The sequence below is a fragment of the Lepidochelys kempii genome, chromosome 9 (genome assembly GCF_965140285.1).
Source record: "Lepidochelys kempii isolate rLepKem1 chromosome 9, rLepKem1.hap1, whole genome shotgun sequence".
In the NCBI taxonomy this organism is placed as follows: domain Eukaryota; kingdom Metazoa; phylum Chordata; order Testudines; family Cheloniidae; genus Lepidochelys; species Lepidochelys kempii.
The window spans coordinates 91,790,194-91,807,681 of NC_136388.1; the positions used below are offsets into that span (position 1 = coordinate 91,790,194).

Sequence of the window (17,488 nt, forward strand, 5' to 3'; positions counted from 1 at the left end):
GTTGGTTAAAGGTTTCTGTCCGTCAAGAAATCACTTATCAATAGTTGTGGTTGTGAAATTCTCATTTCTTTATTGCTTTGTCATTATGGTCCCCACTTCTCTATTGTTTAATTGTTTCTGTCTGCTGTATAATTAATTTTTCTCAGTGTAAGTTAATTAGGGTAGTGGGATATAATTGGTTGGAGAATTATGTTACAATATGTTAGATAGATTTGAGTAAAATGATTGGTTAAGGTATAGCTAAGCAGGACAAGTTTCACTATATAAACTGGGGTCCAAGAAGGAGACTAGCTGGGAAGAAGAAGAAGCAGAAGGAAAGACCTGGAAGAAGAAGAACTCACCCACAAGACATAGCCTAAGACCAGAGCTGTTAAGAATCCTCTGCACGACCTTGACATGCAGCAACTAGGACTCAGACGAGACCAATCTTGCCTGGCCAACAGGGGAAGTCCGCCTGCATGATCAGGATTGGTGAGAATGGCATTGTATGCTTAATGTTTATTCATTGTATGCTTGGTAATTGTTAATAGAGGATCAGGATATTACTGTGTAAGGCTCTTTCACTGGTAAAAGGTCCTGCACATCTGCAGAAGTAGTATGCACCCGGAGCCCTACGTATTGGTAAAGGGTGTGGGTACTTAAATTAACCAGGTTAGTTACACCCGGAGCCCTATGAATCGGGTACAGGTGGCCCTGAGCCCTACGGATTGGGTAAGGGTAGGTGCTTTTCGCTTGGAGCCCTACCAATTGGGAAAAGGTGGGGGGGCCTAAATTAACTGGGTTACGCCTGGAGCCCTATGGACTGGGAAAAGGTGGGGTGCCCTAATGTGTGCAGGTAACAGTAGCATAGTATCAGGCAGGAGGTAGCGACATCACCCCCCGAATGGAAGAATCTCTTCCATTTCTGCTGGTAAGCAGTACCGGTTGACCTCTTTCTACTATTCAGTGACTCCTGTTGCTCTTCCATAGAGCAGGGGGATTCTAACCCCATGAACAATCAAGGAGCCACATCCTGAGGTGGAGTAGCACTAGGATGGGATGAGGCACACGACCCACATCCTGTGACAGGAGATGAGGAACGTTCGGGAGATTGAGCGACTGTTAGGAGAACTTTGGCCAGGCCTGTCTGATTTTGTTCATCACCCTCAGTATCAGCGGCATTGTGGGGGAACACACAGAACATATCCTTCTTCGAAGGTAGAAGAAAGGTATCTCCCGTGGACTGATGTCCCAGAACTCTTCTTGAGCAGAAAAGAGGGCACTTCCTTTTTCTGTAGTTTGATTAAGCTACAAATATATGAATGCCATTAGTACCAATAAATATCCCAAGTGATGAAACAAATGATAAATCACTCTCAATTTCACTTCCATGATTTATCAAAATATTTTACTAAGAATGAAATTAACAGATATCATAGTTACTTTATTACATATTAACATATTTCAAAGTGTGAAGCAGATCCAAGAACTTACTGTTCATTTGACCATTTATGAGAAATAAAAGCAGATTTTTGAATTATTCTAAACTCTTAGGAAAAGAACATTAGAAACTGATAAACTACCAAAAAATCATCAATTAAACCTTTAGTATCTAAAAAGATAAGCAGAGTAGGGCAATGTGAAGGGGTTGGCCAGCAGTACAAAGTAGTGGAGATTTAGGGCCAGATCTTTGGCTGGTGTTTGTCGACATAGCACCATTGACTACTGGCCCTTAGCCCTTAATTGAGCTAATTGCCTCCATAAAGGTTGGTCCAGGGAACTTCCTGAAGCTTCACTACAGCCACAGAAGTTAGTCAGAAGGCTCTTTTTTTACCTTCAATAATGTGACATCAGCAATCAAGTGGCAGCCCTTTTGTCATAAATCTGTATGCTGTTGTCCCCTCCCTAACTCCCATTTCTCCTCTTCCACCCACTCAAAGCCCTCAGAGGCTGTCTATATCCCTTATCTGTCATGATTGACTTACTCTACCCTTCTATGTCTCTAGGATGCTGCTTTTTCTCCTGTAGTATTCTGTACCCCCTACCCACTCCATTTCCTTCTCGCATGTTCCATTATCTCCCTCTTGCTGTCCTGCCTGGGGGTGTGCGTCTATTTTCTCTTGCAACCGTGCAGTGGCTTTATAACATGTCAGTACTAAATGCTTTGTTACCGATGAAATCTAAAAGCACTATGCAGACTGACAATTCAAAGGGGAAGGCAAAGGATGTACTTGCAACATTGAAGATGTAGGAGGGGGAAAAGGAAACTTGACTTACGACATAAGGGAGAAGTTTGCTTAACCCAGGGGTTTTCAACTATTTAATAGCATGAATTCGCTCTTGAGAGAGAGAGAGAGAGAGAGAGAGAGAATGTCTTGTGGCCCACCTCTCTTCCCAACTTCCTAATCACAATCCCACTAACAGCTGTGTTCATTTCCACTGCTGTTTCTTATATTGAAAAATATTAGTAAAGTATTTAGGTATTTCTATTAACTGTCTTTTAATTAACATGTGTCCTTTCAAAAAAAATCATCATCATACATTCTCCAGGAGAGTCTACTGTCCTGAAGACAAAATAACTCAAAAGGAACAGCCACTTCACAGTTAACAAAGGGCCATCCCCACTGAAGTACATATGTAAAAGAGAACTTTGTTTCTTAAACATGTCAAATCTTGGTCTCCTGAAGTTTTTGCGTCCATTTTCTTTATAGACATTCATTTTTTCATTCAAATGAAATCCTTCAGTATTTTGAAGTACTGTTGGATAACAATATTTGTAAGCACAAGGCGTCGTTTAAAAGAAGTCATAACAGCTATTCACTTACAGTACCACCAGTTCTTAATTGGATAGATATCTAGTTCATTATTGTACTAGCTCAAGGACAGTCATTCACTTGAAAATTGTTCAGCTGTGAATGCATTTTTTCTTCTTTCCATGAGCATACTTTATCTATTTTAGCAACAGGGACGAAAGGCTGCAGAGGAAAATGACTACTTTAAATTCATCGCTTGATTCAGACTATATCAGTCAGTTTTTCAAAAATACACTCTTCGTGCTGTAAGAAGACAATGTTTTTCAGTTCATTTTTTTGTTCTTCACAAAAGAACAGGAAGTCTGATCGAGCTGCTTTTAAAATCCTCGCTAACGACATACTCACATGTAAAGTCCATCTACCATGATGAGAGCAGTATTTTTCAATAGTAATCAACACAACAGACTTTTTATAAAGTTGTGTCAACTACACCAAGCCAACGTGAAAAGTAGTCACTAGTGAATCTGAAACTTAGTCTGTGCAAACTGACATACGGCTCTTGGAAACTACTGTATAGATTTAAAAGCTGTGGCAGAGAGTTTAAGGAGCGGTTGGAAAGAAAAGAAGAAATGGAAAGGAAGGTAAGATCAAGTGAAGGAAGGTGTTACTGCATTAGTCTTACACCTCTGGAGCCACATCTGGGTGCAAATGCACTTACCAGTAGGTCAGTGTTTTATGGGCACGTATTAACGCCCAGTTACAAAGTTATCTAGAACTGACAGTGTCTGCTCAAGTGAGGCATGGGCCTAAAACAGCAGGAGGGCTGCAAGTCAGAGCGTGCCTATATGAATTGGCAGCACTGGGTGAAGATGGCACACCATTTGCTCAGTGCTATGTGTGGCATGAGCAGGCATAAGTGCAAGTGTTGCTCTAAAAGTTAACTTCATTGATTAAATCTACAGTCTGTTTAGAATGACATCTAACAAACTATGACAAAATGACACTAGGGTCACAAAGTCAAGAATCCGGAAGTTAGGAGATGGTAGTTTAGCCCCCTTGTGCATATGCAGTATGACCATCTTTAATTATATGACCACATATTATTTTTCCCATAGGACCGATGCCTCATTCAGTGCACAAAATAAGCAGTTGTTCAATATTTTGTTTGCTTGCCACTGTTCAATTTTAGGTCTTATTTACCGTACACTATCCAAACCCTACTCGGGAGGCAGAATTATTCACTTCCTCCTGTACTTTTCTGTAGTGCTCATCACTACGTATCTAAGAGCTTCACAAATATTAATGAATTTATTTTCACAGCACCCCTGTGAAGTGTGGTGGTATAACTATCCCCATTTTACAGATAGGGAACTGAGGTACAGAGTGATTAAGGCTGAATGTGTCCACTAATTTTGGATGCCCACTTTGAGATGCTTAGGACCCAGGGTGACCAGATGTCCCAATTTTTGGGTCTTTTTCTTATATAGGCTCCTATTACCCCCCACGTCCTCTCCCAATTTTTCACATTTGCTGCCTGGTCACCCTATTAGGGCCTGATTTTTCATAGTAATTAGCATTCCATAGCACTTTGTGTTCACACTGCTCCCGCTCCCACTGACTTCAGTTGCAGCTGTAAATGCTTAACACTTCTGCAAATAGGATCTTGGGGTATCAAGCCCACAAAACAACAAACACATAATCAGTGGCCACCTATGAAAAGTTTGATTTTAAGTGACATGCCCAGCATCACATAGGAAGTTTGCGTCAGGGGCAAGGACAGATTCAAATTCCCCAGGGCAACAAAATTCCACCAGTTCAACCATGAGACCACCCTTTCTCCTTCTCTTTTCAACTAGTGTAAGAAATGAGGTAGCCGTCCTACAAACAAACAAACCGTCTCTCACTATACAACCCTGAGCATTCCCAGAGCAGGTCCATCCTATGCACTCAATGAGGTACGGTGCTGTAGAAAAAGTAGTATTTAATAATATGATCACACTATGATAATACATACCCACAAAGGGCCAAATGAAGGCTGCAGAGACACAAAGGTTGCACTGGGAAAAATGCAATCGGTGATAGATGCAGAATATCAGAAATTTCAGCCCAAACGTTTACATTTTAGCAAAGCTGTAAGCAACTAAATACAGCCTCCCATAGTGGGAAGTGTCGGGCAATCCTGACTTTAGGCAGCACCAGCGGCTTTGCCTACAACACAAGCTCTCTCTCAGAGAGAGTGTTACCTTTTGCATTTTGTACAAAATTAAGTACATCGAGGGCTCTCAGTAAAAACATACTGATAGGAACAAATGAGTTGTCATACTGGATTAGTTCTGTCTCCTATGCTTCTAGTATAGAAGTGCTAGGGGATAGATTTGTTATAACAAGCACACAGTATACATTTCACCATCTAATTTGAATGCCTATGTTTACAAACACTGTCACTTTTGTATTTGGACCAAGGGCTTAAACAAATAAAAATAAGAAGATGAACAAACTTGCAAAACTACTTATTTGAACAAATTAATAGCTTAGGGATCTCAAGATGCCTGCTTTATTCATAACAGCCTCGCTTCCAGAAGAACACAGCCTGCAGAAAAGTCATCGAGAAAAGTAAAGCTGACAAATATTAACAATTCAGAAAGTTGTTACAGTTCCCAGAGGGAGGGATAAGGTGGCTATAGTAGAAGGCATAAAAGGAAGCTGGCCTTAGAGAAAAATCCTGCTTTTGGAAGAGAAGATACAGTCACAACCTAAATACAAATGGATGATACTAGCTAGTGACAAAATGAAACTTTAAAGTACATCCTAATAGAAAATTAGGAATTATGGAATTTTCATGACCAAAATAAATCCTTTTTCATACAGCAGTGTAGGGCTTGCAGTTCAAAGGTTTCAAGGCTTTAATCATGACCTGCAGACATGACTGACAAAGGTTCATGCCTTGAAATACTACATCTACAGAAGCCATGTTCTAGGAAGAACGGTCTTTCTAAAGGATTTGCCCTGTCTTCTGAAATACAAAAATCTAGCCAAGAGGGGTCCAAGAAAGGGATACTTACAGATGCTAGATAGCTGAAAACCAGAAATGTACCAAGCTAATTTGAAAAGTACTATAAAAATAAGTAGAAAAAAGGAGGGACCTGACCTCAATTGGAGAATTCTGAGAGCATTTTCCAGGAGGTTGCATTATCCTACCTATTGTGGGTTGGCATGGAGGCATTTGGAAGTGAAAAGCAGCAGGTAAGCCTAGAAAGAATAGAGTACCTAGAATGTACGAGCAGGTCTCCCACAAGTTGAGTACAAATGGCAATCTTTCCAATTCAGGGAGGAAAGAATAATTCTGAAATTCTCTTCTTCATCAACAGATTCAATGTTCTAGGACCAAGCAGTATGAGCCACCTGATTTTGTTGGGATGAGGAAGTATCAATTGTTTTTAGGATTAAAAGCAACCCAATTTCAATTTGGAGCAACAGGTTTTTGCTCAAGAACAAAGAAGTGTCTGACTTACTGCAACACAATTTAGTGAGAAGGTTCCCAGCAAAAGATGTCCCCATTTGTCCATTCCATCCACCCACTGCATTGTCATACACATAGACTGTGAACTCTCTGTGGCTGGCACTGTTTGTCCCCAACTGCACAGACCCTGACACAATGGGGCCATAATCCTACTATTGAAGTTGTTGGTACTACTATAATATCAAATTAGTGTTGCCAATCCTTGGTGCACTCAGCCACCACTTGCTATAGTAAGTTATAAGTAGCCCCTTGTTCACAGAACACAATCTCTATAAACTCTAAATACCCTGGCTGGTTGTGATTTTTAAACATGCACTGTCTTCCAATATGTTCAGGCTTTAGTTGGAATCCTGTAGCTTCAAAGCAGAGAATAGCTGACAATTAACAGATATTCAGAGATGGTCAAGAATGGAGTAAGAAGAAAATGGTTATAGAAAGTTACTATTTTACAACAGATTCATTCTGGAATTGTCAAATAAGAGCCCAAGGTAATTGTATAACCAACTCCCAGTGAAAGTCAATGGAAGTTAGGTGCCTAACACCCACAGGCCCTTTTGAAAATCCAAGTCTCCGTAATTCAGAAAAACTAAAGATGCATTAACTGACATATTGACTGATTCAAATACTGCCCTTTAATTCTTGTGAGTTTCTCTTCTTACCAAAAAGATTAATTAGTTGATGGACACATCAAGGGGTTCAAACACCCCTTCCTACACATGCTAAAGGGCTGGCCTTCATCCTCAATTACACCCACATATTGGATCATTTCTCTTTTCAGTGGACTTCCAAAACACTACAAACATTTCCCACTTGATTAAAGAAGATTTTTTTTTGCAGTTTGATAGATGAACTTATGAAGTCGCCTTGTACAACTACTACCCCTCAGTGGGCTCCCTGTTAATGTTAAATACTTTATTTTCTCTTATTCTAGCATAAAACAGGACAAAAGAAAGAATCATGTGAAGAGTCACTAAACTAAACCAACGTACCAGTAGTTGGAAAGGTCCATTCTTTTAATATCTTCAGTGATCCCCTAAGAACATCACATTTTATTTTTTATCTCTGAAGAAGACATAAGGTCCATTAAATAAAAATGGGGATGATCTTTTCTACTGACAGGCTAACAGGATCTGAAACTATACTGACCAAATATAGAAAAGGTGATCTTGGTAAATTGTGATTACGCAGTCCACTATATTTATTAACATGAGAAGCTGTTGCATATGTTTGGACTTTGATGATTATATTGGAAAACATAAGGCACAGAGGTTTGCGTGTGCGTGTGTTTGCAATAATCTCCTGAGCATCATCATAACAAGCAAAGTGGAACATTTTGAGATATTTGTCATGCCATGGAAAACAGTCCAGGAGCAAAAGAAGAATCAGTAATCTTCAGTAAAAGAATACTGCAACTCTCCTCTTCCATAGTTCATTCCACTTATGATTTTGATGAAAACAGCGAGACAGTAAGGTTTTATAAACACCACCACCTCATATTTTAGAGCACTACTCTATCATTCAGATAGGAGACCATTCAAAATTAAAAACTTTAATTAATTAAAAACTTTTCAAAGTCTGTTTGCTCAGTTCACTTTAAGGCAAAAGTAGCTAACTGAAAGAACCCATACCTGTGGCCTCATTCTTGGATTCCATCTGACGTAGTAATTTACCCACAGTTCCAAATGGTTCAGACTGGCAACAGGATACAGGACGTGGTTTTCATAGTTCACATAGAAAGGATTAGTAAATTCATCTAGTTGACTGTTAATGTAGGACCATAAAGATACAGTCTTTGTACTTATCTCCTGAATAAATAAAAAGAATGCCATTTAGTATACAGTAGAACCTCAGAGTTATGAACACCTTGGGAATGGAGGTTGTTCGTAACTCTGAACGAAATGTTATGATTATTTTTTCAAAAGTTTACAACTGAACATTGACTTAATACAGCTTTTCCCTTCATTTTTTTTAGTAGTTTATGTTGAACACAGTAACTGTACTGTATTTGCTTTTTTTTTTTTTCCTTTGTCTCTGCTGCAGTCTGATTGTGTACTTCCAGTTCTAAATGAGGTGTCTGGTTGACTGGTCAGTTTGTAACTCTGACGTTCTAATGTATGTAATTCAAAATCTTTACATTTTAGCATAGTAATGTTCTTTTGTTCCAAGAACTATTTGATACACAATATTTATTTAAAGGCACATTAATTTAATTTGTTGAGATTTCCTTTTGTTATCCTTGGGGAAAATTTTTTTCCAAAAAGTCAGACTAGTTACTGCACTAACTGGGCAGGGAAGCTAGTGGCAACTTTATTTACTACAATTCAGTAAGTGCTCAGAACATTTCCAATATCCATGTCACTGAACAGCTGTAAGACTTAATCATAGTTGCAAGATTGTCATTTCTCTACAAAACTGTTCAGGAGCAGAATGAAGATTCTAGTATATTTGGGGGCTATTTTGCTTTCTGAGCTGATCAGTGTTACACTGTTTATAACCCTGCAGTGATAACCATAGCTGGTCATATTCATAACAACACACTGACCAACCCAAAATGTGACAAAATTAAATTAACTAGAAATCAGTGAAGAGAAGCATGTATCCTTTGAAATAACCGGAACAGTATTTGAGGAAAGTGAGTGTCATCTATTTCTTCCACTGTCTGCTTACAGCCATCTAAATATTGTACTTTTAATTAAGTGTCCAGTTTTAGCTTTATCTGCACTTTTAAAAAACTATATAATAATAAAAAAAATCACAATAAAACCATAAAATCAAGAATTCATATTCTGAAACCTTATCAGTTTTATCTTGCAATTTTATACTCTTTCAATACTATAAAGCATCTGTTTCTACTACAGCTGTGTGTTAAATTGCTCTCTCTCTCTCTTTTTTTTTTTTTAAAGGGAGCTGCATCCAATTATCCATTTGTGAAAGAAAACTGTCTGTTAATCACGTACTCGCTAAGAATGTATTATTTAGCTCCATCTTGTGGTGTATGCATGCAATTTGTTGTACTAGATAAGACAGCCAACCCAGAAAAATACCAAAGCTAAACACAAACACTAAGGGACAGTTAATTATTTTACTGAAAGCATGAAGTGTGACGGAGAGGAGAAGGCCAACCACAAATGTACATTTTCAGCATAGTAATAATACTTTGAGACTGGATGAAGCATATTATAGAAGGTGCAAAGTGCTTCAGAGTGAAAGTGCTAACCTCCCTAATACCAAAATATTTTAAATTCTCTTCCATCCTTCAACCTCATGTTCCATCATCAATAATCAAATCCTGCTTCAAATGATGCTCCAGACTGCAGTGTACTGGTAACGTTGCATCAACCATAGAACTCCTCTACAGATGGCCAAGATTTTGGTAAGAAGTGTTTTAGAGGTTTGTGCATGAACTGGGACATCATCTGGAACAGCAGTTCATGATCTACAGTGAGGTGGAAGGTGTAGAGCCTGACATAATTAGAAAAATGTTTTAATTCAACTATGGTGTAGAGTGGCCCTTCTTCTGGTTATGGGGCTGTTTGGAACATATTTCTCATATCTATAACATTAAATTCATTTTCAGGCCAGCTCTAGAGGTTTAGATAACAACAAATTCCACTAAAACACAGGCTCAAATGTTCTTGTCTCATACTCAAAGCACCTCTGCATGAAATCAACATGTCAAACAGTAGCAAGTGTAGAACTTACCTCTTTCAATCGTTCTTGTTCACAGTTGTATAAAAAAGTCCCAAAGAGACAACTATAAAGGTGATCCAAAATGGTGATCAGAAACAGTTCATTGAATTCAAAGGCTGCAGGAAACTTTAAAAAAGTATAGATTTTTATGTATTAGAATTATTTTAAACTTTTGTTATCCATAGTAAAGAGAAGCAACCTTATAAATAAGATAACAACCAAGAAATTCACAAGAAAAGGATGATTTTTTCAAAAAGTGGGGTTTACATCTATTGACAATCTTAAGAAATGCTAAGCAATTTTGATCATCTCTATTGTACTTAGATAGTGCTTTTCATTGCAAAATCTAATGACACTTTACTAATATTCTAAAGTAAGCATTATTATAGCTATTGTTTTAACAGAGGTTAATTGAGACAGAGGTATGGAGTGATCTGCTAACGTTAACAGTGACACCCAGCAACAGGACCAAGAAGCCCTGACTGGCAGTGTCCTGCAAACATTGCATCAAGTTATTTTTGTTACAGGATGCCATCTTAAAAAAACAAACACTTTGGGCATTTAAGAGCTTTATTTACTAAACTAATGTACAATAAATTGAACAGTTAAGATTGTTGCATGTACAACGTGTTTAATAGTAAATACGTATTTAAAAACACTCCCTTCTCATTCCACCCAGTTTACATTGTCCCCTAATTCTTCCCTCAAGTTTATTATCCACTATGTAGAATAATCCTCTAATCCATCTTCCTTTTCATATTAGAATGTAAATCCCTCACATCTGGAATGAAAGTAGTATTATGTCAATATTCACCATTACATACTTTCTTCATAACTAACTAGAGGTTTTAAAGTACCAACAACCATATATGTATGTATGCGTATAAAATTACAGAAAGTTTAAGAATTATGAAACAAAAATCCAAGACACCTGCAATTTTAGGAGCCCTACAAATTGAAATAATAAATAAAACTACAAAGGCTGGTATTTATTCAAATGAGAAAGGATTCTCTCAATAACCAGATTAAGTATTCTGTGACTGTCCACAACTGCCCCGTCCATAGGACAAAGTAATTCTGCCCCTAGACAGTATGGGGATGGATTCAAATAATTACAGAGAAAGGAAAATACTTTTTAAACAGGAGAAGAAAATTTTTTTTAAAAGAGTGGTTTATTCTTCTATGAAAAAAGCATCATCTCAATAATGAGAAGTCTTTGCAGAGTCTCAAATGGTAGCTTTCTAGCTTCATACTGTGCAGGAAGCTGAAGTGAGTATTTAAGACATGGAGCAAGCAACATTCCAAGTTTCTTTTCCTTTTTTGTTTCAAAGAGAAACATTTTAAAGGCACAACTATAAACTATCCCAATGCAAAGGAAAGACAGGAAGAGCAGCAAGAGGCCAAAATATGGCTCCATCAGGAGCTCTGTAATGACCTATAAATCAAAAAGGAATCAAAAAGTGGAAACCTGGGCAAATTGCTAAGGAGTACAAAAGAACAGCACGAGCATGTAGGGACAAAATCAGAAAGGCTAGGGCACAAAATGAGTTACACCTAGCAAGGGCTGTCAAAGGCAATAAGAAGTTCCTATAAATACATTAGTAGCAAGAGAAAGACAAAGAGAAGTGTAGGTCCTTTACTTAACAGGGAAGGAGGGCTAATAACATCAAGAAGTCTGAGTGTGTAATGTCTATTTTGCTTCAGTCTTCACTACAAAGGTGGTGACCAGATACTCAAACACAATTAATATTAACAACAAGGGGGAAGGAACGCAAACCAAAATAGGGAAAGAATGAGTTAAAGAATATTTAGATAAGTTAGATGTATTCAGGTCAGCAGGGCCTGATGGAATTCATCCTAGGGTACCTAAGGAACTAACTGAAGCAATCTCGGAACTGTTAGCAACTACCTTCAAGAATTTATTAAGGATGGATGAGTTCCCAGAGGACTAAAGAAGGCAAAATGTAGTACCTATCTTTAAAAAGGAGAACAACGGGGACCTGGGTAATTATAGACCAGGCAGCCTAATGTTGGTACCTGGAAAGATACTGGAACAAATTATTAAACAATCAGTTTGTAAGCATTTAGAGAACAACAGGGTTATAAGAAATAGCCAAAATAGATTTGTCAAGAATAAATCATGCCAAACTAACCTAATTTGCTTCTTTGACAGGGTTGGTGGCCTAGTGGATGGGGGGAAGCAGTAGAGGTGATATATCTTGATTTTAGTAAGGCTTTCAACAGAGTCCCTCAACATTCTCATAAGTAAACTAGGGAAATTGGGCCCAGATTAAATTACTATAAGGTGGGTGCAAAACTGATCGAAAGACCATATTCAAAGAGTAGTTATCAATGGTTCAGTATCAAACAGGGAGGGCAAATCTACAGGGGTCTCCCAGGGTCAGCCTTGGGTCTCGTACTATTCAATATTTTCATTAGTGACTTAGATAAGGGAGTGGTGAATATGTTTACAAAATTTGTGAGTTCACCAAGTTGTGAAGGGTTGCAAGCACTTTGGAGAACAGGATTAGAATTCCAAATTACATTGACAAATTAGAAAATTCTTCTGAAATCAACAAGATGAAATTCAACAAAAGATAAAAGTACTACATCGAGGAAGAAAAAAATCAAATACACATTACAAAATGGGGAATAATTGGCTAGCTGATAGTAGTGCTGCAAAGGATCTGGGTGTTAGAGTGGATCACAAATTGAATATGAATTAACAAGAGGCAGTTGCAAAAAAGACTAATATAATTTGGAGCATTGTATATAAGACGTGAAATAACTGTCAAACTCTACACAGCACTGGTGAGAACTCAACTGGCACAGTACAGTATCTGCAGTTCTTGGGGAGGGCGGGGGGGTGTCACACTTTAGATGTGAACAAACTGGAGAGAGCCCAGAGGAAAGCAACTGAACTGATAAATGGGTTCAGAAAACCTGACCTATGGGGAAAGGTTAAAAAAACTAGACATATTTGATCTTAACAAAAGACCACCGAGGTGGGGACCTGACAACAGTCTTCAAATATGTTAAGGGCTGTTACAAAGAGGACAGTAATCAATTATTCTTCATGTCCACTGAAGGCAGGACAAGAAATAACTGGCTTAATCTGTAGCAAGGGAGATTTACGTTAGATATTAGGAAAAGCTTTCTAACTAGAAAGGTAATTAACCTCTGGAATCAGCTTCCAAGAGAAGCTGTGGAATCATCATCATTGCAGGTTTTTAAGAACAGGTTGGACAAACACCTGTCAGGGATGGTCTTGGTTTCCTTATCCTGCCCCAGTGCATGGGGCTGGACTTGACTACAAAGTCTGTTACCCACTTATGGATTTAGCTTAGAGGACTAACCCAGCAATTGTGACTGGGCACAAACTAAATGATCGAAAAAGACTCTCTCAGCCTTATCTATGATTTATAAAGGAAAATTTTTATTTATTTTGAAAGTGAGGAGTTGGACGACATAGACCATTTAGGTTTATAAATAACAGAAGTCTCTGGATTTTAAGAAATGCTTTGCCTTTAAACAAATGGAATTAAGATCCTAGTTCCATTTAACCATGTTAGTGATAGGGCTGTGTTGTGTAGAAAATATTGATATAAACTTTAAAAAGCTCAAGTAAACTGGTCTGGAAAAACTGAGGCATGAATAAAATCCACGGGTTCCCTGAACTCACCCAGTCTCCACCTTCCCATAGCAGCAGCGAGATACAGATGCATAAAGGTAGCGTGCAAAGGTTCAAAGTGAGATATAGAAACAGCTTTCAAGACAAAGCATCCCGTGAAGGAATTCTCTTTAACTGAAAGCATTTAATGAGCCCTGTCATCACAGAGTCATCACTGTCACATAAGGGTTCTAAGCTGTGATGGGTCCATACTAATCAGATGAATACTGACATGGCAGCTAGTAAGATTCAGTGAAGCATATTCAAAATTCCATAAGCCAGTGATGGCACTGTGACTAATTATTTAAAAGTGATAGTACTATTGAAACCCCATCTCTGGATAGAACCCCATCTCTGTTGGAAAGCTGATGTACCTAGACTGTAAAGCTTCTATTCCTGTTGCCGAAAAATCACTGACCTAAAAATTCTTAGCTCTCAATTTCCCAAGCTCATTAGTGTCTGCTTGAGGATTCAGATGGAAAAATTCCCCAAGTGAAAATTTCATTTCCCTCCAATCCACTAATTCTGAGAAAATATCCAGTCCATTAGAATCTGTCATCTGGTGCTGTTGGACTTCATTATTTATTTCACTAAGTGAGCTATGTGAAGAAAGCTACAGAAAATTTCTCAATTTAAGGTGACTGATGATGCTGAATTGAAGTTGATTCTGAAGCCCACAAAAGAAGCTTGCTGTTAAATGTTGTGATTAATAGGCCTGCCCTGCACTGCAGTAATATTTTAAGCTGGAACACTAACTGATTTAGTTCTCACTCTCCTGGAAGTGGATTGAGACAATCTGCTTGAGCACTGTACATCCCAAGAGAGTATGTTGTTAAGATTAATGAAAAGTGCATCTCTGGCTAGAGACAAGTCCTGGTTGTTACCACATAGAGGGACATTATCTTCATACCCACTTGAATGTATTTTGCTTATATTTGGGCTGCTGAATATTAGACGTGGCAAGATATTATTGGAACTGCAGTGATTCCAAGCAGATTTACAGGCTACTTCATAGTATTAGTTGTTTCATCTCCCTTGAACAACTACAGATTACAGGAGGACTTTCCGATTTAAAGTTTGTGTCAGTCATGATTATTAGAATCACTTAAAGCAGCAGTTCTTAACTGGGGGCTGCAAAGAGGTTTCAGGGGTTCCGCCAAGCAGGACTAGCATCAGACTCGCTAGGACCCAGGACTAAAGCCCTGGAGCCCCATGGGGACCAGAGTCCAGGAGGCTCCACTGACCCATGGAGGCTGAAGCTTCACCGCCCTGCCCCCTGGGACTGAAGCCGAAGCCTGAGCAACTGAGCTTTGCAGGGGTCTCTGGGGTGTGGACCCCCCTGTGGCGACAGGCCCTGGGCAATTGCACTGCTTGCTACGCCATAGTACTAGCCCAGGCTTTTATATGCAGAAAAACAGTTTTTGTGGCACAGGTTGGCCATGGAGTTTTTATAGCGTGTTGGGGGGGGGGGGGCTTGGAAGGGAAAAGGTTGAGAACCCCTCATTTAAAGCATATGTTCTTTATTAAGAGCCAGCATCATTTATCTCAAGTTCTATATTATTCTATTTGCGTGTCATCAAGGCTAGGAAAACATGGGAAAATGTATAGCTGCTAAGGATTGAGGTTCATTGTTAAGATTCTGGAGCTATTCAGGAATTCACATCTTACTGGGAAACTAGAAATTCTCTCGTCTCACCAAAAGTGCATGTTTCAAAAACGTACATGTGGTGCAGTCCACTAGAAAGGAAAAAAATATGTGAATAAGACTTTTTTATGAATGTGTTCATTTTTGCCTGTTACAGCCTTAATATTTTTTCAATGCCATGGCTGTTCAGGAAATTCAGAACTCAGGCTGGATTCAGATTTTGCCCAGATGTAAATTTGCAAACTGTTACATAGTCCTTTTACTAGAGGGGAACTAAACAGTTTATAGCAAAAACTAGGAGGCAACAACGGAGATCACAAAAATAGAGAAGGCTGTTCTGAATTAAGTGGCTCCCTGAAGGATTTTTGTTCCTTCCAGATGTTTAGAACTGAGTTTTTTCTGCTGGGTAGTTGCTCTTGGCTTTTCTCAGAGGCAGAGACAAAGTTTTAAATGTTTTTCCAACCCTACTGCTATAGCATATTAATACCGAAATATACGTGTATACAAAGAGTGGGAAATTCTCTAGCAGGAAGTCTTAATCAAACATTTTATGAAACTTTGATGCCAATGAATTTACAAGAAGCCTTTTCAAAAAGATAAGCAGAATCGGAATGGAGGATTTGGGGGAACAAGGGACAGGGGAGGAGGGCTCCTGGGATAGAAAGTTCTTAATTCCACCTTACACTCCCGCGCGTCCCCACCCCCCATATGTTCCAGAAGGTGGTCTTGCAGGAACAGTTTCTTTGTAGAGTATTGTTACAGGAGGAAAGAGAGGCAGATGTCTACTATACTTCAGGGGTAAAACATTTTAGATTTACTTGGAAGCAAGGCCTTAGTTTGGACAACTTGATTTAGCAGCCCCAGTCAAGCCCAGCAGAATAGAAGAATGGAAGATCCTACAAGAGATTCTATATTAAAATTTATTTCCCATGGAAGTGTAAGTAAGAGGAAAACTAGGCCTATGATAGGTCTTCACGATAATGAACCTGTAAAATTTTGTGAGGACCGTCACATTTTGATACCCTAAGTACTACCCCCTTCAAAAAGGATCTTCTCCCAACTGTGATCTAAAGCTAGTGGTGGAAGGAGGAAAGCATATTTGAGCAGGTAAATATTGGAGTATATGTAAATTAGGAAATATTATTACACACACTTAACTATGCAAGCATGTTTTTGAGACAACTAGAAAAGTAGTCCTCCCTGATTCACAATCAGATTGTATTTGTGCCATTTTTAAAATACAGATAATCTCTTGTGAACATACACCGAATGATTGGTGAAACAGCAACAAAGGTACTTTGTCCTATTACTTCTGACTTTAATCAAAGAATTCTGAGAAAGATTTTCTTCTAGAATCTCTCTACTTTCACTGAACTGTCAGGGTAGACCACTGTGCATATTTATTTATTTAAAGAAAATCTAACTTTTGAATTTGTCATCACTGCTTATTTAATTAGGTTAAAAACAGCTGGGTAAAAAGCCATTTGACTCTATATTAGTTTTCACTTTAAACACAATTTACAGAATTACATCTCTGCTTACTAATAAACTGAATGCTCAGCTTGCAAGACCCTACATAATATACAGTGGTCTAGTCACATCTGTTTCTAACCACTGGAAAAACTAAACTTTAAGGAGGATAGGTTCAAAAAAGAAAGTCATTAATCTTATTCATTTTTCAATTTAAAATGCTTTGAGACAATTCAGTGCTTCAATTTGCAGAAATGCACGTTAAACAGTCTATTCAGAACACAAAGAAATGCCTGGCCATTGGCTTCACGTCGGTATTTCTACACTAGCCCATCTCACATCTCTTCTACATGAAAAAGCAGTACTAACTGTGCATGAATTAATGGGTTTGTTCTTCCTCCAGTGTATTCAGTAGCCTACCCACAGTTAAAATTCTTTAACCAAAATTTAAAATTGTGCACATTTAAGGAAAACAGGGCCTCCCCTATGGATCAGAGTTTCAATAAAGAGGAGGAAGACATCCCCATGAACATCCGATTAAATTTTCTTACCTGCTTCGTCATTTGCCAAACACAATCAAGGAACTGAAGGAAAATGGGAGACCTGACTGCATCAGCATGGTCATCAGCTCCATGACCTACTCGCTGAAAAACAGATGCTTTCATTTTAGTCAAATCCATTTAAAAGCAGTAACCAATAACACAAGTTCTGCAAAGATCTTAGGCAGGTTCTTGAAAAGGACTGTGATCAGCACACCTTTC

The 17,488-nt window shown here is 38.5% G+C and overlaps 1 protein-coding gene across 9 annotated transcripts in view; it reads right to left on the bottom strand.

Moving 5' to 3' along the window:
• The window catches only part of MTMR1 (myotubularin related protein 1), a 52,887-nt gene that overhangs the window by 6,906 nt on the left and 28,493 nt on the right, over window positions 1-17,488 (bottom strand). For all 9 annotated transcript variants that reach the window (XM_073358356.2, XM_073358354.2, XM_073358352.2 and 6 more), the window contains 3 exons: window positions 17,279-17,371; window positions 9,955-10,068; window positions 7,881-8,057 (listed from right to left, as the gene is read on the bottom strand). In XM_073358356.2, coding sequence (XP_073214457.1) covers window positions 7,881-8,057; window positions 9,955-10,068; window positions 17,279-17,371 — 384 coding nt within the window. The remainder of the gene's footprint in view (window positions 1-7,880; window positions 8,058-9,954; window positions 10,069-17,278; window positions 17,372-17,488) is intronic.